The sequence below is a fragment of the Halichoerus grypus genome, chromosome 2, assembly GCF_964656455.1.
Source record: "Halichoerus grypus chromosome 2, mHalGry1.hap1.1, whole genome shotgun sequence".
NCBI lineage: Eukaryota > Metazoa > Chordata > Mammalia > Carnivora > Phocidae > Halichoerus > Halichoerus grypus.
The window spans coordinates 145,704,557-145,726,516 of NC_135713.1; the positions used below are offsets into that span (position 1 = coordinate 145,704,557).

General features: G+C 47.5%; 1 protein-coding gene and 1 long non-coding RNA gene across 7 annotated transcripts in view; one reads left to right on the top strand and one right to left on the bottom strand.

Moving 5' to 3' along the window:
* The window catches only part of MGAT1 (alpha-1,3-mannosyl-glycoprotein 2-beta-N-acetylglucosaminyltransferase), a 27,235-nt gene extending 7,323 nt beyond the window's left edge, over window positions 1-19,912 (top strand). For 5 of the 6 annotated variants that reach the window (XM_036096453.2, XM_036096447.2, XM_036096449.2 and 2 more), the window contains one exon: window positions 17,284-19,912. In XM_036096453.2, the coding sequence (XP_035952346.2) occupies window positions 17,406-18,749 (1,344 nt within the window). In that variant the 5' untranslated portion in view covers window positions 17,284-17,405 and the 3' untranslated portion in view covers window positions 18,750-19,912. Of the gene's footprint in view, window positions 1-16,675; window positions 16,981-17,283 lie in introns of all 6 variants that reach the window. The other variant, XM_078067678.1, reaches the window with a different exon arrangement.
* LOC144381161 (uncharacterized) lies at window positions 18,954-21,441 on the bottom strand. Its single transcript, XR_013445892.1, has 2 exons — window positions 21,272-21,441; window positions 18,954-20,743 (listed from the first exon to the last, which is right to left on the bottom strand). It is a non-coding gene; the product is annotated as an uncharacterized LOC144381161 (long non-coding RNA).
* Between the last annotated feature and the right edge of the window lie 519 nt (window positions 21,442-21,960).

Genomic DNA, 21,960 nt, shown 5'->3' on the forward strand with positions numbered 1-21,960 from the left:
GGAGCGAGGCGGGTGTGCCGCTCGGCGGTAGGGCGCGCGGGTGCGGGCCGGCGGAGGTGGGGTTACCGCGGGGGGTTGGGGAGCGGGAGGGGCGGTGGCGGCCTTTGCCAAACCCCACCCGGCGTCCTTCCCACCAGTTACTGGGGTTCTTTCTCCGCCGCAGGGAAGAATTGACTCAGTATGAAAATACGTAAACTGGAAAGAAAACTTTTTCCTACCTGTTAGCTGGCGTGTGTGGAGTCGGGGGCTTCTGAGTACAGAGCCCCCGTCTCACAGACTGGGGCAGGGGGGCTGTGTGGGGTCGGGGGCTTCTGAGACGTGCAGAGCCCCCGTCTCACAGACTGGGGCAGGGGGGCTGTGTGGGGTCGGGGGCTTCTGAGACGTGCAGAGCCCCCGTCTCACAGACTGGGGCAGGGGGGCTGTGTGGGGTCGGGGGCTTCTGAGACGTGCAGAGCCCCCGTCTCACAGACTGGGGCAGGGGGGCTGTGTGGGGTCGGGGGCTTCTGAGACGTGCAGAGCCCCCGTCTCACAGACTGGGGCAGGGGGGCTGTGGCTGGTCGGAGTTGGTGCTGAACGGCGAGCCTCAGGCTGAGGCTCCACCTCGGTTAACCCTTGCCCCTGTGGCCTGCTTAATCACTCTTTGCTTTAGGTCATCGCTGGCTGAGAGAGCCAGCTTTGTTTTCTGTCGTTTGTAACAGTTTTCAGACCATGGAGCCTTTTCTCTTAGATGCTTACATCCCCTGAGTCCGCCTCCCGTGGTGGATCACTCCTGTCTGACCCCACTCCCGGAGACCATGCAGCTCGTCTGGATTCCTGCTTCTGTGTCCTCTTCTGAGTTAGAAAGCACCGTAGTTATGTTTAACCTCAGGGGCATTGTGACACCCTAAACTCACTTCCGGTTTGGGACATGGGGGGAAATTGTCCTATCCTTTTCATCATCAGAAACCAGGGAACCTGGGGAGGATCCAGATCACCTCTTTTTCAGTTCAACTAAGGGAACCAAGGCACAAGTGGGTCAGGTGACTTGCCCAAGGTTACCTGGTTTCCCAGGCTTTCATACTTTTTGCTGCACTAACATCATGCTTCCTTTTAGCCTTTTCTTTTTCAGGATGAGTAACCTGCATCCCTTCCTCCTAGGTCTTACTCTCTAAGCTCTTGAATTATTTAGTGTATCTTCCCTGACTTCTTTTCATTTCTTCCGTCCTTGTGAAAGTATGGAGCCTGATACATGGTGTAGGAGACTAGCACAGGTCTAATCATGAACGAGAAAGTAATTCAATTAGGTCTCCATTATCTGAGGTGTATTCTGTACTTTGGATTTTTTACGCAATGCTTTTTAACATGGTAAGCAAGACAAAGATAGAAGGGAAAGCCTGCAATATTACTTTAACTCCCATACTTTTTTTGAAGCTAAGTATGACTTCTCCATTATTGCTCATGAAGGGAAGTTAACTATCTGGTGTTCTCTTGCTGTTTAAGATACAGTTTTGCCAGAGGGTGGGGACTGGCTGCAGAATACCATGGAATCAGGGTGTTGGAAAGGGATCACAGCTTCTAGGCGGTCCTTCAGAGGAAAAAAACTGAGACCCACGGGAGTTGGGACCTGCTCAGAGCCTCCTGGGTTTGGGCTAAGGGTTTTACACACTAAAAATGCTCACTTATCTTCCACCACGGTGCAGATGTCTTTGTACTTGGTGGTGTGGATCAACTGTGTCACTTCCCTAAAGGAGTGTGAAAACTCTAGCAAATCAGAACTTTTTTTTTTTTTTTTTAATTTTAAAGTCAGAACTAGTTTTGAATTTGCACCTTGCAGGCAAATGTCATTAATAACAGAACATCAGGAGCTCAGGTTAGGGTTAAGGACTCTCTGTTCTATTTTAGAAAAGGAGGGTGTGGCAGGTTGTATTTTCCCAAAATGGTCACCCCATAGATATCCCATTCCACTTGTTGTTACAATTGGACATTGTTCTCCACCCACCAGTGGTGGGATCTGTGGTTTTCTCCCTTTGAGTGTGGGCAGGATTCATGATTCCTCTGACCTACGAGTAAAAGGCAGAAGTGATCCAAGGCTGGATCGTGGTAAGGATACAGTGTCACCTGGTTTACTCTGTTTCTTGGGACACTCATCTTTGGAACCCAGCCATCAAGTTCAAGTTCAGAGGAAGCCCAGGCCACGAAGAGGCCCCGTGGAGGTGGCACCTCATCAAAGCATGCTAACATCAACCTGCAGACGTGTGACCGAGTAAGCCTTTGAGGGAGAGTCCACCCCCCAGCTTCTGAGTCTTCCAGCTGAGGTCCCAGATGTCATGGAGCAGAGACAGGTCATCCACTCTGCCCCACTGTCCAAATTCCTGACCTGTTGAAACTGTGAGAGAGAATAAATGATAGCTATTGAACATTAGATGTTTTTATTGTTCAGTAATAGCTATTGATAAGGAAGGGAATATGAGTAGAGGCAGACCCTCAGATTTTGGACTTGGGGCTTTGAGCACAGAGGACAGGAGGAGCATTGCTGTGCTTATCAGGGGTACTTAGATTCTGTTTTACTCATTATTTCAGGTACTTACTGCTATATCACACATCACCTCAAAACTTAATGGCTTGAAACAACAGAATCATTTTATTCCTATCTTAGCTCTGTGGTTCTTGCTCGTGGTCGTTCACGTGGTTGCAGTCGGATGTGGCCATGGCTGGGATCATCTGAAAGGCTTCCTCCCATGTCCAGTTGTTGATGCTTGCTGTTGGCTAGAACCTTAGCTTGGGTTGTGAACTGGAATACCTGTGGGTGGCCTGTCCTTGTGGCTTGGGCTTCCTCCGACCTTTGTGGCCGCATTCAAAGAGCATGCATCTCAGGAGCAACTGGTGGAAACCGTATTGCCTTCCGTGGACTAGTTTTGCAAATCATGCGTGGTCACATAGCCACAGATCAAAGAGGGAGCATAGACCTCGCATTGCCCGCCTCTAGTGGGAAGAATGGCATTACGTTTTTGTAAGAAGAACGTGTGGGGTGGGATATGTGGTGATCGTCTTTGGAAAACGTAATCCTTCACTCTCGTGCTGCTGGTTTGGTTTCTCCCTGATTCAGCTAATAATGCAAGCAGTCCACCAGCTAGCCACTTGAACTTCATATGTGTGTCAAGCACTGTAATAGGGTTAAAGGTCATAGAGCTTTTTCCCTCAGGAGTAAAGTGAGAACCACATAAGCACAGCCACAGATTCTGTTACAGCGTGAAGGGGAGAAACAGGAGGTGTGGGGAGCGTGTGGTGTGAGGGTAGTTGTGGGAAGGCCTGGCTCTACCTGGGATGTTATGGAAGGATTTGCTGAACCGGGCTCGAAAGGGTGTGCGAGTTCCTACAGTGGGTCCATGGGTGATGTTTCAGGATGAAGGAACAGCTGGAGCAAAGACTGCAGCATGTAAGTGTACTCGTTGGGGGAAATAAGTAGCTTGCTGAAGCCAGAGAATGGGATTCAGAGGTTAATGGCTGGGGGTGAGCTTGAAAAAGGATGTTGGAGTTAATTTGTTCTGAAGGAACAATGAATTTGAGTTTAATTCTGTGAGCAGTGGTAGCCCCTGCCGGTTTTTAAGGCAGGTTAGTGTTGTGACCAGCTGGGCACTCTAGGAAAGAAGGATGCTCTGGTGCTGTTGGGAAGGTTGCTTAGGGGAGAGCAAGATTGGCGTTAGGTGGACTAGCTGAGAAGCTACATCAAGAGTTCAGGCTTAAAACAGTATCGCATAAGGAAAGAGAGTTCAGGTTCAAGGGCTTGAAATGGGACTGTGGCAGTGAATGAGTAACTGTCTCTTCGATTTTCATAATTCTGAAATGCTTGGGCTGGATAGGTTTCAGAATTTAGAATTTTTTGGATTTTAAAAAGATGATCTGGTGCATTTATGATATAGTATGAAGTGTGGAACAGCACACCATAATCTAGCATCTTGATTTCTGTGGCAAATGTATAAATAGTCACACTAAATGGATAATAAATACTATAAATAGCCTTACATTAGATCACATCAGATTTCACCAAAGGTTTTGCTGCCAAATGAGTGTAGAAAACTTCTCTTTTTCTGTGCTTTTTGGGCTTGGAATTGCAGTTAAGGGATTGTGGGTGAGTGGCATCTGCACAGAAGTCACTTTGTAGGTCATTGGTAAATCTCTCTTGATGGTCAAAGATCTAGCACAACAGCTTGGCTGCACTGGGGGAGCTGGTCCCCGTCCTTGAATAGCTTGTAGCTGAGGGGGTTTAACAGATCTTGAGCAAGAAGTTGCACTGATATCAATGATTGTGATTGTGAAGCGGGGGGGTAGACTTCACATTGTCTGACATCTTCCCTGGCAGAGACATGAGTGAGAGCACAAGTGAAGGAGGGAGGGAGGAACAGACCAGTCATTCAGGCACATGCAGAGCCCTTGAGGCAGGCTCAGAAAGATCTAGTAGAATGGAGCAGAGAGAGCCAGCTGGAGAGGGGACGGAGGAATGACTGACTAACATTTATGTCACAGCTGGGCACTATTCTAAACACCTGATGCACATTATCTCACCCAATCTTTATAGCAGTCCAGTGAGGTATTCTATTATGATTTCCGTATTAGAGGTGAGAAGATTGAGTTTCAGAGATGTGAAAAAACGTGGGGTGGTGCCAAGCAAACTCCTGATGGTAGGACTGAGAGCAGCACTTCCTCGATGAATGTGTTGGCTTGCTGGCTTTATCATCCCTTGGGCACAGCACGTGTGCTTGTGTATGCACACACCATTCATTAACTTCCACACACACAGGACGAGCCTGTCCTGGAGAGTATGTGAAGAAGCAGTAGGAAACGGCACTGGCTCTGGAGGACTCTGTGTAGAGAAGCAGTGGGGCTTGGGAATAGACATGTTGCGTTCTCTCTGGAAAGAGGACCAAGTTCTGTTTCACAATTTAGAAAAAAATGGTCATGGTCTGGAGAACGAGGGCCTGAGCCCTTAGGTAGAGGCCTCGGCTGGACTGGGACAGCTGTTTCCTGTGGGCCGTCTGGCCACGCTTGATGCTTACAAACATGCTTAGAGTCCAGTCCTCTGAGGGATTGAGAAGATTGCTTTGATCTGCATGGCTTAGAAGGATGGGAGACGGGAGGGCTTCTCGGCTTCTGGAAGTGGATGTGGGCCACCTAGTTCCTAATGTCTGGAGAAGAGTGAAGGCTTTTACATGTCATCTGCAGGGTAGAGAATGTGTGGTCCCTTGGGGTTTTGCCACCAGTCTGAGAACTTGCTGGTCTGAGGTGGCTCATCAATAAGTCAGAGACAGGTCTGTTCCTCCAACCTTGAGGTAGCATTTCACATGATGGAGTTCAGTCTCTTTTTTCCTCCTCCATCCCTTCCTGCCCAGTCAGTTAGGAGGCAGGAATTCAGGGGATTGGGAACCCTGGACAGGAGATTGGAGGGAAAGATCCAACAATGACCACATCCTGAGGGGGAGTGAGGAAGTTAACTGGAAATCTGTTGTCTCTCTCTTCTTCTAGGAAACTCTGATTTGTATAAGAGCACTGATAACATGGGAATTTAATGACACAGTAGAGTGGAAATGGGCTTGACTTTTCCTGTTTTTTTTTTTCTCTCCTTTTTTTTATGTTAATCACCATACATTACATCATTAGTTTTTGATGTAGTGTTCCATGATTCCTTGTTTGCGTATGACACCCAGTGCTCCATTCAGTACGTGCCCTCTTTAATACCCATCACCAGGCTAACCCATCCCCCCCACCCCCCTCCCCTCTAGAACCCTCAAGTTTGTTTCTCAGAGTCTGTATCTCTCATGATTCATCTCCCCCCTCCAATTCCCCCCCTTCATTTTTCCCTTCCTACTATCTTCTTGTTCTTCTTCTTTTTTTTTTTTTAAACATATAATGTATTATTTGTTTCACAGGTACAGGACTGTGATTCAACAGTCTTAAACAATTCACAGTGCTCACCATAGCACATACCCTCCCCAATGTCTATCACCCTGCCACCCCATCCCTCCCACCCCCCACCACTCCAGCAACCCTCAGTTTGTTTCCTGAGATTAAGAATTCCTCATATAGGGGCGCCTGGGTGGCTCAGTCGTTAAGCGTCTGCCTTCGGCTCAGGTCATGATCCCAGGGTCCTGGGATCGAGCCCCGCATCGGGCTCCCTGCTCGGCGGAAGGCCTGCTTCTCCCTCTTCCACTCCCCCTGCTTGTATTCCCTCTCTCGCTGTGTCTCTCTCTGTCAAATAAATAAAAAATCTTTAAAAAAAAAAAAAAAAAGAATTCCTCATATCAGTGAGGTGATATGATACATGTCTTTCTCTGATTGACTTATTTCACTCAGCATAATACCCTCCAGTTCCATCCACGTCATTGCAAATGACAAGATTTCATTCCTTTTGATGGCTGCATAATATTCCATTATATAGGGGCGCCTGGGTGGCTTAGTCGGTTAAGTGGCTGCCTTCGGATCAGGTCATGATCCCAGGGGTCCTGGGATGGAAGCCCCGCATCGGGCTCCCTGCTCAGCAGAGAGCCTGCTTCTCCCTTTCCCTCTGCCTGCCGCTCTGCCTACTTGTGCTATCTCTCTGTCAAATAAATAAATTAAAAAAATCTTAAAAAAAAAAAAATTCCATTGTATATATATATACCACATCTTCTTTATCCATTCATCTGTCGATGGATATCTTGGCTCTTTCCATAGTTTGGCTATTGTGGACATTGATGCTATAAACATCGGGGTGCACGTACCCCTTCGGATCCCTACTTTTGTATCTTTGGGGTAAATACCCAGTAGTGCAATTGCTGGATCGTATGGTAGCTCTATTTTCAACTTTTTGAGGAACCTCCATACTGTTTTCCAGAGTGGCTGCACCAGCTTGCATGCCCAACAGTGTAGGAGGGTTCCCCTTTCTCCGCATCCCCACCAACATCTGTCATTTCCTGACTTGTTAATTTTAGCCATTCTGACTGGTGTGAGGTGGTATCTCATTGAGGTTTTGATTTGGATTTCCCTGATGCCAAGCGATGTTGAGCACTTTTTCATGTGTCTGTTGGCCATTTGGATGTCTTCTTTGGGAAAATGTCTGTTCATGTCTTCTGCCCATTTCTTGATTGCATCATTTGTTCTTTGGGTGTTGAGTTTGATAAGTTCTTTATAGATTTTGGATACTAACCCTTTATCTGATATGTCACATTTGCAAATATCTTCTCCCATTCTGTCGGTTGTCTTTTGGTTTTGTTGACTGTTTCCTTTGCTGTGCAAAAGCTTTTTATCTTGATGAAGTCCCAAGAGTTCATTTTTGCCCTTGCTTCCCTTGCTTTGGCGATGTTTCTAGGAAGAAGTTGCTGCAGCTGAGGTCAAAGAGGTTGCTGCCTGTGTTCTCCTTTAGGATTTTGATGGACTCCTGTCTCACATTTATGTCTTTCAACCATTTTGAGTCTATTTTTGTGTGTGGCATAAAGAAATGGTCCAGTTTCATTCTTCTGCATGTGGCTGTCCAATTTTCCCAACACCATTTGTTGAAGAGGCTGTCTTTTTTCCATTGGACATTCTTTCCTGCTTTGTCGAAGATTAGTTGACCATAGAGTTGAGGGTCCATTTCTGGGCTCTCTATTCTGTTTCATTGATCTGTGTGTCTGTTTTTGTGCCAGTACCATACTGTCTTGATAATGACAGCTTTGTAATAGAGCTTGAAGTCCAGAATTGAGATACCACCGGCTTTGCTTTTCTTTTTCAAAATTCCTATGAGACCCCTATTAGGGGTCTTTTCTGGTTCCATACAAATTTTACGATTATTTGTTCCATTTCTTTGAAAAAAGTGGGTGGTATTTTGATAGGGATTGTATTAAATGTGTAGATTGCTCTAGGTAGCATTGACATCTTCACAATATTTGTTCTTCCAATCCATGAGCATGGAACGTTTTTCCATTTCTTTGTGTCTTCCTCAATTTCTTTAATGAGTATTTTATAGTTTTCTGAGTACAGATTCGTTGCCTCTTTGGTTAGATTTATTCCTGGGTATCTTATGGTTTTGGGTGCAATTGTAAATGGGATCAACTCCTTAATTTCTCTTTCTTCTGTCTTGTTGTTGGTGTATAGGAATGCCACTGATTTCTGTGCATTGATTTTATATCCTGCCACTTGTTCTACCAGTTTTGGGGTGGAGTCTTTTGGGTTTTCCACATAAAGTATCGTATCATCTGCAAAGAGTGAGAGTTTGACTTCTTCTTTGTTGATTTGGATGCCTTTTATTTCTTTTTGTTGTCTAATTGCTGTGGCTAGGACTTCTAATGCTATGTTGAATAACAGTGGTGATAGTGGACATCCCTGCCGCGTTCCTGACCTTAGGGGGAAGGCTCTCAGTTTTTCCCCATTGAGAATGATATTCGCTGTGGGTTTTTCATAGATGGCTTTTATGATATTGAGGTATATACCCTCTATCCCTATACTCTGAAGAGTTTTGATCAAGAAAGGATGCTGTATTTTGTCAAATGCTTTTTCTGCCCATGGAGAGCATCATACGGTTCTTGTTCTTTTTTTTATTAATGTATTGTATCACAGTGTTTGATTTGGGAGTGTTGAACCAACCTTGCAGCCCAGGGATAAATCCCACTTGGTCGTGGTGAATAATCCTTTTAATGTACTGTTGGATCCTATTGGCTAGTATTTTGGTGAGAATTTTTGCATCCATGTTCATCAAGGATATTGGTCTGTAATTCTCCTTTTTGATGGGGTCTTTGTCTGGTTTTGGGATCAAGGTAGTGGTGGCCTCATCAAACGGATTTGGAAGTTTTCCTTCCATTTCTATTTTTTGGAACAGTTTCAGAAGAATAGGTATTAATTCTTCTTTAAATGTTTGGTAGAATTCCCCTGGGAAGCCATCTGGCCCTGGGCTTTTGTTTGTTGGGAGATTTGTGATGACTGCTTCAATTTTCTTAGTGGTTATAGGTCTGTTCAGGTTTTCTATTTCTTCCTGGTTCAGTTTTGGTAGTTGATACATCTCTAGGAATGCATCCATTTCTTCCAGATTATCTAATTTGCTGGCATAGAGTTGCTCATAATATGTTCTTAGAATTGTTTGTATTTCTTTGGTGTTGGTTGTGATCTCTCCTCTTTCATTCATGATTTTATTTATTTGGGTCATTTCTCTTTTCTTTTTGATAAGTCTGGCCAGGGGTTTATCAGTCTTGTTAATTCTTTCAAAGAACTAGCTCCTAGTTTCTTTGATCTGTTCTGCTGTTCTTTTGGTTTCTGTTTCATTGAATTCTGCTCTGATCTTTATTATTTCTCTTCTCCTGCTGGATTTAGGCTTTATTTGCTCTTCTTTCCCCAGCTCCTTTGGGTGTAGGGTTAGGTTGTGTATTTGAGACCTTTCTGGTTTCTAGAGAAAGGCTTGTATTGCTATATACTTTCCTCTTAGGATTGCCTTTGCTGCATCCCAAAGATTTTGAACAGTTGTGTTTTCATTTTCATTGGTTTCCATGAATGTTTTTAATTCTTCTTTAGTTTCCTGGTTGACCCATTCATTCTTTAGTAGGATGCTCTTTAGCCTCCATGTATTTGAGTTCTTTCTGACTTTCCTCTTGTGACTGAGTTCTAGTTTCAAAGCATTCTGGTCTGAAAATATGCAGGGAGTGATCACAATCTTTTGGTACCAGTTGAGACCTGCTTTGTGATGTAAGATGTGATCTATTCTGGAGAATGTTCCATGGGCACTAGAGAAGAATGTGTATTCTGTTGCTTTGGGATGGAATGTTCTGAATAGATCTGTGAAGTCCATTTGGTCCAGTGTGTCATTTAAAGTCTTCATTTCCTTGTTGATCTTTTGCTTAGATGATCTGTCCATTTCAGTGAGGGGGGTGTTAAAGTCCCCCACTATTATTGTATTGTTGTCAATGTGTTTCTTTGCTTTTGTTATTAATTGGCTTATATAATTGGCCACTCCCATGTTAGGGGCATAGGTATTTACAATTGTTAGATCTTCTTGTTGGATAGACCCTTTAAGTAGGATATAGTGTCCTTCCTCTTCTCTTATTACAGTGTTTGGTTTAAAATCTAATTTGTCTGATATAAGGATTGCCACCTCAGCTTTCTTTTGGTGTCCATTAGCATGGTAAATGGTTTTCCACCCCCTCACTTTCATCTGGGGGTGTCTTTGGGTCTAAAATGAGTCTCTTGCAGACAGCATATCGATGAGTCTTGTTTTTTAATCCAATCTGATAGCCTTTGTCTTTTGATTGGGGCATTTAGCCCATTTACATTCAGGGTAACTATTGAAAGATGAATTTAGTGCCATTGTATTGCCTGTAAGGTGACTGTTACTGTATATTGTCTGTGTTCCTTTCTGGTCTATGTTGCTTTTAGGCTCTCTCTTTGCTTAGAGGACCCCTTTCAAGATTTCTTGTAGGCCTGGTTCCGTGTTTGCAAATTCCTTTAGTGTTTGTTTGTCCTGGGAGTTTTTTATCTCTCCTTCTATTGTCAATGACAGCCTAGCTGGATATAGTAATCTTGGCTGCATATTTTTCTCGTTGAGTGCTCTGAATATATCATGCTAGTCCTTTCTGGCCTGCCAGGTCTCTGTGGATAGGTCTGTTGCCAGTCTAATGTTTCTACCATTGTAGGTCAAAGATCTCTTCTCCAGAGCTGCTTTCAGTATTTTCTCTTTGTCTCTGAGACTCGTAAATTTTACTATTAGATGTCAGGGTGTTGACCTATTTTTATTGATTTTGAGGGGGCTTCTCTGTGCCTCCTGGATTTTGATGCCTGTTTCCTTCCCCAGGTTGGGGAAATTGTCTGCTATAATTTGCTCCAATATACCTTCTGTCCCTCTCTCTCTTTCTTCTTCTTCTGGGATCCCAATTATTCTAATGTTGTTTCGTCTTATGGTATCACTTATCTCTCAAATTCTGCCCTTGTGATCCAGTAGTTGTTTATCTCTTTTTCTCAGCTCCTTTATTTTCCATCATTTGGTCTTCTATATCACTAATTCTTTCTTCTGCCTCATTTGTCCTAGCAGTTAGAGCCTCCATTTTTTATTGCACCTCATTTTGGATTTCGACTTGGTTAGATTTTAGTTCTTTTATTTCTCCAGAAAGGGTTTCTCTAATATCTTCCATGCTTTTTTCAATCCAAGCTGGTATCTTTATAATCGTCATTCTGAACTCTAGTTCCGACATCTTACTAATGTCCGTTATTGATTAGGTCCCTGGCAGTTGGTACTGCCTCTCGTTCTTTTTTTTTGAGGTGATTTTTTCCGTCTTGTCATTTTGTCCAGAGGAGAATAGATGAATGAGAGAACAAAATGCTAACAGGGTAACAACGAACCCAGAAAAATATACACTAAACAAATCAGAAGAGACCTGAAACCGGGGGAAAAGAAAGGGAAAGAAAGAAAAAAGAAAAAGATAAAAAAAAAAGAATATGATCAAATATGATCAAGCTGGTGCATAGATCAGTGCCACACACTAGATTTTGGGTGTATTTTGGTCTGTTAGAAGAAAGTGTCTCTCAAAATTTTAAAGAAAGAAAAACTTATATATGTACAAAAATAAGGGTAAATATGAAGGGATGGAATATGACTGTAAAGATGAAAATTATAAAAGATTTTATAAAAGGAATTGATAAGTTTGTTGAAAAAAGAAAGAAGAGGATTTAAAAAAAAATGGAGAGAATGTGATCAGGCAGGAGACTAGAACAAAGCCATACACTAAAGATTTAGGGTGTATTTTGGTCTGTTAAAAGAAACTGTATCCCAAAATTTTAAAGAGAGAACTATATATATATATATATATATATGGAAAATAAGGTTAACTACTATGAAGGGATAGAATATGATTCTAAAAATGAAAAGTAAAAATTTTTTTAAAAAAAGGGATTGATAGGATGTTGGTTGAAAAAGGGAAAAAGAAAAATTCAAAAAAAAAGAAAAAGAAAGTTAAAAAAATTAACTTTGAAAGACTAAAGAATCATGGTAAAAAAGCCATGAATTCCATGTGCAGTATTCCCCTAGCGCTGGAGGTCTGCCGTTCTCACTGATCGGTAAACCTGGTCTTGGCTGGCTGTTCTCGCTGATCTTCTGGGGGAGGGGCCTGTTGCCGTGGTTCCCAAATGTCTTTGCCGGAGGCGGAATTGCCCCGCCCTTGCCGGTCTGGGCTAAGTAATCTGCTCGGGTTTGCTCTCGGGAGCTTTTGTTCCCTGCAAGCTTTCGGTACAGCTTTGGAGGCGGAGAGTGAAAATGGCGGCCTCCCAGTCTCCGCCCCGGAGGAGCCGAGAACTCGGGGTCCTGCTCCTCAAGGAGCCCCCAGAGAAAAGACGTCAGTCACTCCCGACTCCCCGGTCTCTGGCTGCACTCCGTGCTCCCCCGGCCTGTGACCGCGCGTTTCTATCTCTGGCACCCGACCCCGGGTGGAGTCTCCAAACCCAGCAGATCCCTGCGGTGTGCTCCCGTGCCGCTCCTCCCAGGGGAGGAAGGGGAGTCTCCCCGGATCTGCCGCTTGTTGGGTCCCTGCTGGAGGAGCAGTGGCCCGACTGCCGCGGATCACGGTTTATGGCAACCCCGGGCTGAGAGCCCGCGCCTGGGCTCCGTCTCTGCAGCCGGCTTCCCTGCTCCGATCCCTGGGAGCTCTGCCGCACTCAGGCACCCCCGGTCTTTCTGTGACCCCGAGGGTCCTGAGACCACACTGTCCCACGAGGGTTCCACCCCCCGCTTAGCCACTGGAGCGACGTCCCTCAGCGAAGCCGACTTCTAAAAGTTCCGATTTTGTGCTCCGTGGCTCTATCACTTGCCAGAAGCGGCCGACGGAGGCCCCTCCCCCGCCATCTATCCTCCCAAATATCGCCTCGGATTCACTTCTCCAAACGTCCTACCTTCCAGAAAGTGGTCGCTTTTCTGTTCAGAGAGTTGTTGCTATTCTTTTCTTCGATCTCCTGTTGAGTTCGTAGGTGTTCAGAATGGTTTGATCCCTATCCAGCTGAATTCCTGAGACCAGACGAAATCCAGGTCTCCTACTCCTCCACCATCTGCTCCGCCCCCTCCCGGACTTGAGTTTTCTGAGGGACTGGTGCTCTGGAGTTGATGTGGATGGTTTCTCAGAAGAAGACAGGTGGGGGTGCTGCTAGCAGGGGCTTGGGGAGTCTCCCCAGGAGGGAGACAGAACCAGGTTCCTTTAGAGATCCTTCAGGATCAACACTTTGATCCTTTGACACTGGATCTGCGTGCTCAAGAGCCCAGAAGTGCAGAGATGAGATCTGGAACCTGAGATTTTGGCGGCCGTGAGGCAGAGGGTAACTGGCAGAGCAGCGGGCACAACACGGCTCATACCTGAAGCTTCAGGGTGTGAAGAGTGGAGACGAAGTAGGAAAGCCAGGGAGAAGTTGCATCGTCCGTAATGTCAACTGTCTGGAAATTGGAGGGTGTGGTAGATCCTTTCAAGTAGGGAGTTCTGGTAGGGGAAGAGGGTTGGTAGGGCCATGCCTTTCTCTAGTAAGATGCTGTCCCAGTCCCTTCCCAGAGCCTGGCCGTCAGCAGGTGTGTGACGAGTGATTAAGGAGTTGAGGACAAATGGATTGCTTCAGTTGCCCCTACTGACGTGCCTAGCTGGGGCCATACTGGACAAAGCTAGTCAGAACTGTGGGCCACGTCCCCATACTGATTTTATGAAACTTTATTTGGAAATAACTTCAATTTACAAAAAAGATGCAACAATTAAAATAGTATAAGGACACTCATTCCTTTACTCAGATTCACCTATTAGCATTTTGCCACATGTGCACACTCTATGTATACATGATACTTTTTTCTGAACCATTTGAGAAGTTGCATCTGTCATGATTCTCTACTCCTAATTACTTCAGTCTGAATTGGCGAAGAATTGGGATATTATTTTCCATAACCACAGTATGGCTATTTGTCAGTCAACATGGATACTTTAATTGACTACCTACATTCCAATTTTGTCATTTGACCCAGTATATGCCTTTTCTTAAAGGAAAAGTTTTATTGAGGTATAGTTGACATAAAGTGCACATACTTAAAATGTACAATTTGATAAGTTGTATGTATGAATACACCCATGAAACTGTTACCCCAACAAGGTAACAGCACAGTTTCCTACTGTCCCTTTGTAATACCTCCCCTCACTGTCCTCACTGCCTCCATGCCTAGGCAACCACTGATCTGCTTTCTGTCACGATAGATTACTTTGTATTTTCTGGAGATTTACATAAGTGGAATCAGTGTATGTGCTCTTCTTTCGGTCACTCGCAAATCACATATTTTGAGATTCATCCATGTGTTGTATGTGTCAGAAGTTTATTCCTTTGAATGTTATTCCGTTTTATAGGTAAGCCACAGTTTGTTTATCCGTATTCCTCTGTTGATGGGCGTTGGGTTTTTCCCAGTTTTTGGTGATTATGAAGAAAGCTGCTATAAACATTCCAGATAGTTTTTGTATGGATGCATGTTTTTATTTCTCTTGGCTATATATCTAAGAGTGGACTTGGTAACTCTCTGGCATTTTGACAAACTACCAAACTGCTGTAAAAGGACATTAATTCCATACCTCACACCATATACAAAAATTAACTCAAAATGAACCATAAACCTAAATGTAAAACCTAAAACTGTAAAACCTAAAACAGAAAACATAGGGAAAGATATGTGTGATTTTGGCAGATTCCTTAGATCCAATGCAAAAAGCATGATCCACAAAAGATGAAACCCTTGATAATTGAATACCATTAAAATTAAGATCTTCTGGGGCTCCTGGGTGGCTCAGATGGTTAAGTATCTGCCTTCAGTTCAGGTCATGATCCCAGGGTCCTGGGATCGAGCCCCAAGTCGTCAGGCTCCTAGCTCAGTGGGGAGTCTGCTTCTCCCTCTCTCCCTGCCTCTCCCCCTGCTTGTGCTCTGTCTCTCTCTTTCAAATGAATCAGTAAAATATTTAAAAAAAAATAAAGATAAAATTAAGAACTTCTGTTTTTCATTTGACACTCTTAAGAGGACAACTGTTTGGATTTTTGCATCTGATGGGTGAGAAATTTTATCTTAGTAGAATTTAATTTGCATTTTTCTTGTAGGTGAAGTGAGTATCTTTTCATATGTCTAAGGACCATTTCAATATCTTTTTGTGAGTTGCCCTTGTCTAAAGATGAGGAGTTTTGGCTTTTTACCCCCTCAGTTTAAAAGTTCTTTGTCTCTTAGCTTTTTATTTGTATGTATATTGCAACATTCTCTCCCAGTTTGTACTTAAACTTGGCTAATGGTGTTCATAACATGCAAAAGTGTTTTACTTATTACTGCATCTAGATTTTGAATCAAACTTAGAAAGCCTTTATCTGTACTCAGGTTATAGAGGAATTGACCCGTATTTTCTTCTAGCACTTGTATAGTTATATTTTTTATATTTATATCTCTAATCCACTTGGAAGTTATTTTTCTGTACAGATCTAATTTTGTTTTTCCAAATAGCTATATAGTTGTTATAACAACTAATAAGACCATTTTTTTTGCCCTAGTGATTTTAAATATCACCTGTATCATATATTAGGTTTCTACATGTATTTGGGTCTATTTTCTGTAGTTTAAATTGTATTCCTTTGGATGATCTGTTTATTTACCTACTAGCATCACATAGTTTTAATTATAGAAGCTTTGTAATGTGTAGTATTTTAATGGCCGGTAGGGTTAGTCCCTCTTTCACACGTTGTTTTCATTATTTTCCTAGATGGCCTTGTATGTTTTTTTTTTCTTTCATTTTTTAATTTATGTTCAATTAGCCAACATTTAGTACATCATTAGTTTTTGATATAATGTTCAGTGATTCATTAGTTGCATATAACACCCAGTGCTCATCACATTAGTGTTGGTTTGTCTAGCTCCCAAAAAACGTATTTTTATTTGAGATTTCTGATGATGGTGAGATGTCCTAACCAAGAATAAGGATATGTAAGTCCTCCTTTATGTCTTTAGGAACTATAGTCTTGTTCATGTAGGTTTTGAATATTTCTTGTTAAGTTTATTCTTACATAGTTTGTCATTTTTATGGCTGTCGTAAATAGGGTTTTCTCATCCATTATGACTTGTAATGAATTATTACTTGTGAATATGAAGGCTATTGATTTGTGCATATTAATTTTTTATTTATTTATTTATTTTTATTTTAAAGATTTTATTTATTTATTTGACAGAGAGACACAGCGAGAGGGAACACAAGCAGGGGGGAGTGGGAGAGGGAGAAGCAGGCTTCCCGAGGAGCAGGGAGCCCAATGTGGGGCTCGATCCCAGGACCCTGGGATCATGACCTGAGCTGAAGACATACGCTTAACCAACTGAGCCACCCAGGCGCCCCTGTGCATATTAATTTTTATATCCTGCTACTTTGCTCAATTCTTCAGTTGTTTGAGTTTGTTTTATCATTGATTCTCTTAGAGTTTCCCAGGCATATTCTTATAGTATCAACAAATAGAGATAGTCATGCTTCTTTTTCTACTTCTGCCTTTGTCTTCTGTAGTCCATTCACACTGGCTGATGCCTCCAACGGGATGTTAAATAGTCATGTAGATGGTGGGCAGCTTGGCTTTGCCCCTGACCTTTGTGGGAAGGCCTCTAGTGCTTCCTTACTAGGTAAGATCTGGCTTTCGCCTAAATGTGTGATTATATTAGAGTTTTTATTTTTATTTTTTTTTAAAGATTTTATTTATTTGAGAGAGAGAGAGAGAACATGGACGCATGAGCTGGCAGGAGGGGCAGAGGGAGAGAAACTGCAGCAGACTCCCCGGTGAGCCCGGAGCCGGAGTCTCAGGACCCAGAGATCTTGACCTGAGCTGATACCAAGAGTCGACACTTAATTGCCTGAGCCACCCAGGCGCCCCTGATACTAGGGTTTTTAAATCAGTAATCTTTGAGCAGTTTGATTTGAGGAATGGGAGACAGATGGGCTCACCTCCACCCCTGCCCCCAAACTCTGGATGGAGGATGGAACTGAAGTCTGCCAGGTATGGAAGGGAAAATAGGATTCCCTTGCTTCCTCCTTTGCAACATCACTCTCTACTTCCCCCTCAAACTATACTGCTTTTCTGAGGACTCATGGACTCACTGTGGAGTGGGGGACGTACGTTGTCCTATCCTGTTCATCCCGGATTAGGAGATAGGCAGCTCTTTTCTAAGAGGGCTCTGGGGTGAGCCTCCCGGCCTCGCTCGTCCCCCACTGTTGCTCCTATTCTCCGGTGCCCCTCGGGCCCCCCAGCGCAGCCCCCTGTCTTTGTGATGAAGGTCGGTTTTCTCTGTCCTCGCTGCAGGTGCATGGCTGCTTCCTGACCCCGAAGGCCGGAGAGCGCGTCCCTCGGGCGGTGGAAGCCCCCTAGGCAAGCGAGGGCAGCCTCGAGCCCCACCCTTGCCGGCCTCCCCCGTGGGGGCCAGGATGCTGAAGAAGCAGTCCGCAGGGCTCGTGCTGTGGGGCGCCATCCTCTTCGTGGCCTGGAACGCCCTGCTGCTGCTCTTCTTCTGGACGCGCCCGGCGCCCGGCCGGCTGCCCTCGGACGGCGCCCTCGATGACGACCCCGCCGGCCTCACGCGCGAGGTGATCCGCCTGGCCGAGGACGCCGAGCTGGAGCTGGAGCGCCAGAGGGGGCTGCTGCAGCAGATCCGCGAGCACCATGCGCGCTGGGGCCGGCGGGGGCGGGCGCCCACGGCCGCGCCCCCCGGGCCCCCGCGCGCGCCCGCGTCCGCGCCGCCGGCCGCCATCGCCGTGCTGGTGATCGCGTGCGACCGCAGCACGGTGCGGCGCTGCCTGGACAAGCTGCTGCGCTACCGGCCGTCGGCCGAGCACTTCCCCATCATCGTGAGCCAGGACTGCGGCCACGAGGAGACGGCGCGCGTCATCGCATCGTACGGCGGCGCCGTGACGCACCTGCGGCAGCCGGACCTGAGCAGCATCGCCGTGCCGCCCGAGCACCGCAAGTTCCAGGGCTACTACCGCATCGCGCGGCACTACCGCTGGGCGCTCGGCCAGGTGTTCCGGCGCTTCGGCTTCCCGGCCGCCGTGGTCGTGGAGGACGACCTGGAGGTGGCGCCCGACTTCTTCGAGTACTTCGAGGCCACCTACCCGCTGCTGCGCGCCGACCCGACGCTGTGGTGCGTGTCGGCCTGGAACGACAACGGCAAGGAGCAGATGGTGGACGCGGGCCGGCCCGAGCTGCTCTACCGCACCGACTTCTTCCCGGGCCTCGGCTGGCTGCTGCTGGCCGAGCTGTGGGCCGAGCTGGAGCCCAAGTGGCCCCGGGCCTTCTGGGACGACTGGATGCGCAGGCCCGAGCAGCGGCAGGGCCGGGCCTGCGTGCGCCCCGAGGTCTCCAGAACCATGACCTTCGGCCGCAAGGGCGTCAGCCACGGGCAGTTCTTCGACCAGCACCTCAAGTTCATCAAGCTGAACCAGCACTTCGTGCCCTTCACGCGCCTGGACCTGTCCTACCTGCAGCGCGAGGCCTACGACAGGGCCTTCCTGGCGCGCGTCTACGGGGCCCCGCTCCTGCAGGTGGAGAAGGTGAGGACCAGTGAGCGCGGCGAGCTGGGGGAGGTGCGCGTGCAGTACACCGGCCGGGACAGCTTCAAGGCCTTCGCCAAGGCGCTGGGGGTCATGGACGACCTCAAGTCCGGGGTCCCCAGGGCCGGCTACCGGGGCATCGTCAGCTTCCTGTTCCGCGGCCGCCGCGTGCACCTGGCCCCGCCGCAGACCTGGGACGGCTACGACCCGAGCTGGAATTAGGCGCGCCGCCCGCCGCCCGCCGCGGCCGGGCCCCTGCTTGCAGTTGCAGGGGCTGCGATGGGGCCGGGGCCCTGGGCCGCCTCGTCCTCTCCGTGTGTCTCTCTTGGGTACATTGACCTTTCCTTTTCTTTTTTTCTTTCTTTTCTTTTCTTTTTTCGAATGGCATTCAAGAGCACAGAGGATGAGGTGACGGTTATTCTCCTGTTCTCCAGGGGGTCAGATCAGGGGAAGCTTCTGGGCTGTGTTGGGCGGTGTCAGGCAGGAAACCACCGTGTGGTCGGGAGGGACTCGGGCAGTGGGGCCGCAGACTCCCGGGGTCCAGGTTTTCTCCTAGAGCCCCTGCAGAGAGCTGGGCAGCTTGAGCTCTCTCCCTTGTCCTGGCTCCTCCAGCCGGGGTGTGAGCTCACCTCCTGCATCTGCTCCCCATCCTCACCTCCCCCCAGTTTGCGGGGTTGTTGGGTTATTTGAAAAGGGGACTTAATCTGTGGCCAAAATGAGACTAACCAAAGGGGTGTCATCATCAGAGTCTGGGTGGAGCTCTTGGGCTTTCGGGGTTTACCGCCACCCACCCCTGTTTCTCTGCTACCCCTCTCCTTATCCCTGACCTCCTCTCTGCTCTTCTTTCCTTGCAGCTTAGCAGTTTGTGATTCTAAGATGAAAAGTTGAAGGGGAAAAGCAAGACTTCTCGTCAGCTTATCCCCAGAAGCGGGAAGGGGCGGGGGGAGGCATCGTAGGGAGAAAGACTTGGTGTGCGGGGACGTGCATCCCTCATCCTGCCTCAAAGAAACAGACTCTGTTCCCGGGCCCTGGCCTTTCTAAAAATTGATCCCTTCCCTGTTGCTGTAGGAGGTTTCATGCTGGCCTCGTGGGAGAGCAGTTAGCTCCTTGTGTCCCTGCTCCCCTGGGGTTTGGTGCAAAGGCTCAGCCCGGAAGGTTGAGGCTTCTGGTGGCCCTCGCAGGGTAGGTGGGCAGCCGAGACAGGATGGCTCCTGCCTCCCTCCCCCGTCCCCCAGGCATTCCCCCGTCTGCTCAGATCAGGATGAGGATGGCAGGTTGGGGAGCAATGTGTGTGTTTTTGCTTCTGGCCTGACCTCAGTTCATGGAAGAAAGTTGAAGCTACAGAATTATTTTCAAAAATAAAGGCTGAATTGTCTGAAAAACTGTGTATGTGTGTGTGTGTGTTTATGTATCCTGGAACAGGACGAGGGGGTGGAGAAGGAGGTGAAGGGTAGAGGAAGAAGGAAAAGGAAGGGAGAACAAGGGCTGAGGGAGAGGCCTGGATGGCAAGAGGAAGTGGATCAGCTAAAGGAAGGAAAGCAGATGACCGGAAGATGGGTGCTGGGAGGGGCTGGGTGTGAAAGAAAGGCCAGGCGTGGAGGTGGGGGAGAGGGGTGGTCCACGGCTGCAGTCCCCTGCTGCTAATCTCTGGAGCTGGGCTGTGAACCCTCGGTGGACTTGAGCTTGCTGTAAGCCTGAAGGCCTGGTCGGAGGGGACCCAGGCAGTCCCTGACAAAGTGGGTGCTCTGTGCTGGGTGCCGCATTTCCTGGGCCTCTTGGGCCTGCCCCTGAGCTCCAGGGTGCAGAGCTGATAGCAGCGTAAGCTCTGTCAGGGGGTGGCACCCAGAGTGCTGACCACGACCCACGGCCGCCTGGGACACACGCAGCGCGGCAAGCGTCCTCTGAGATGTACAGCACGTGAAACGCGCGGAGAGTCTCTGTTCTCTATTCTCTTTTTTTTTGATGATTCATTAGTGGGTTTGAAAACCCTGGGTAGGTGACTTTGTTCACAGATACCGTTCTGGAGCTTCACACGTGTGAGCTGGGGAGGAGTGGGGTCACCTGATCCCAAAGGGAGTAGCTCCGGCCTCCCTTCTCCTGGGCTTAGGAATGCTGGGTGTGCTACGGGCAGCGGGGCCAGACGTTCAGTTTAGTCTTTCAGGTTTCTGTACAGCTCGTTTTGTCTTGCCATGTGCTCCTCGATGGATCGTTTAACCCTGTTTGGGGGTAGGGAGGTGGTCGTTACCCAGGATTTGCAGGCAGGGGAAGGCCCAGTGACACACTGGGCGGGACTACTTTGGCTGCCAAACTCCATGTTCTTCACACTCGGTGCACTAAAGGATTGCTCACCAAGCACATTGGTCTGAGTGCTCCGTGGTTAACATGAACTCATTTAATCCTCAGAGCAATGGTGGGTGGCAAGGACTCCTGTTTTAGAGGTGAGGAGACGGGCACATAGAGGTTCCTTTGCCTGAGGTCACACACCTAGTTGGGTGGACTGGTGGATTTGAAAGGGGCCCATGCTGTTAACTGCCACCTGATACTGGACCGTTCACTTTCTGTCCTTTACTGCCTTCCTCCAGGGAGGCCTCCTCAGTCTCTGGTCTCCCCTCCATCAAGCCCCAGGGTCGTGGATGGGGCCTGACTTCCTGGCCAAGCAGCACATGGTCTGCCTGAGGTGGTGGGCTGGGCAGGGGCAGCCCCCCGGGAGAGATTTGAGAGGAGATGCCACCCTTAGAAGATACCTGCTGGTTTCTCAGTTCTCCTGAAGCAAGGAGAACTTTCAGGGGTCTCTGGGTCCCGTTTCTCTTCCTTCCCATGTAGGTCCTCAGGCCACATTTGCCCTGTCATCTTCAGGTGTGGTTCATGTGCACTCGGCTCCTCTCCCTTAAGAACCATGATCCTCCTGTGGATGCAAAGCATGTACAAACACCAAATGCAAAAGCACCACGTACTAAAGATTTCAGGATGAACCTTGAGTTCAGAGATTTAAAGGTGAATCCAAATAGTTCACCCAGCTCCCTGCAGCTCCCCTGCCAGGTGGGCCTTCCCCGAAATAGCTGGTGACCGACTGGCATGGCTGATGCCCGTTGCAAGTTCCCATAGGTGGAGGGTCTCAGCTGCCTACGGAAGGCCTTGCAGGGATGCCGTGTGGTTGTGGGTCCAGCAGCTGCTCAGGCCAGGCCACCACTTGTCTGGCTTGGCCTTGGCACTTCTGCCCCTACCTGTGTCCCCCAGCCCCTCCTTCACTTCCTGCCAGCCCCCTTCTTCTCCTGGTTCCCAAGAACCTCTGTGTCTGCCGTCCCTCGTGAGTCTTCCCTCCACCAGTCTCTTGTCCTTTGCCGTGGTTAACAAATTCTCAAGTAAATTTTAAAGGTCTGATTGGCCTTATTGAACGACTCATGATCAGGCAGCATCCCATCTGGCAAGCAGG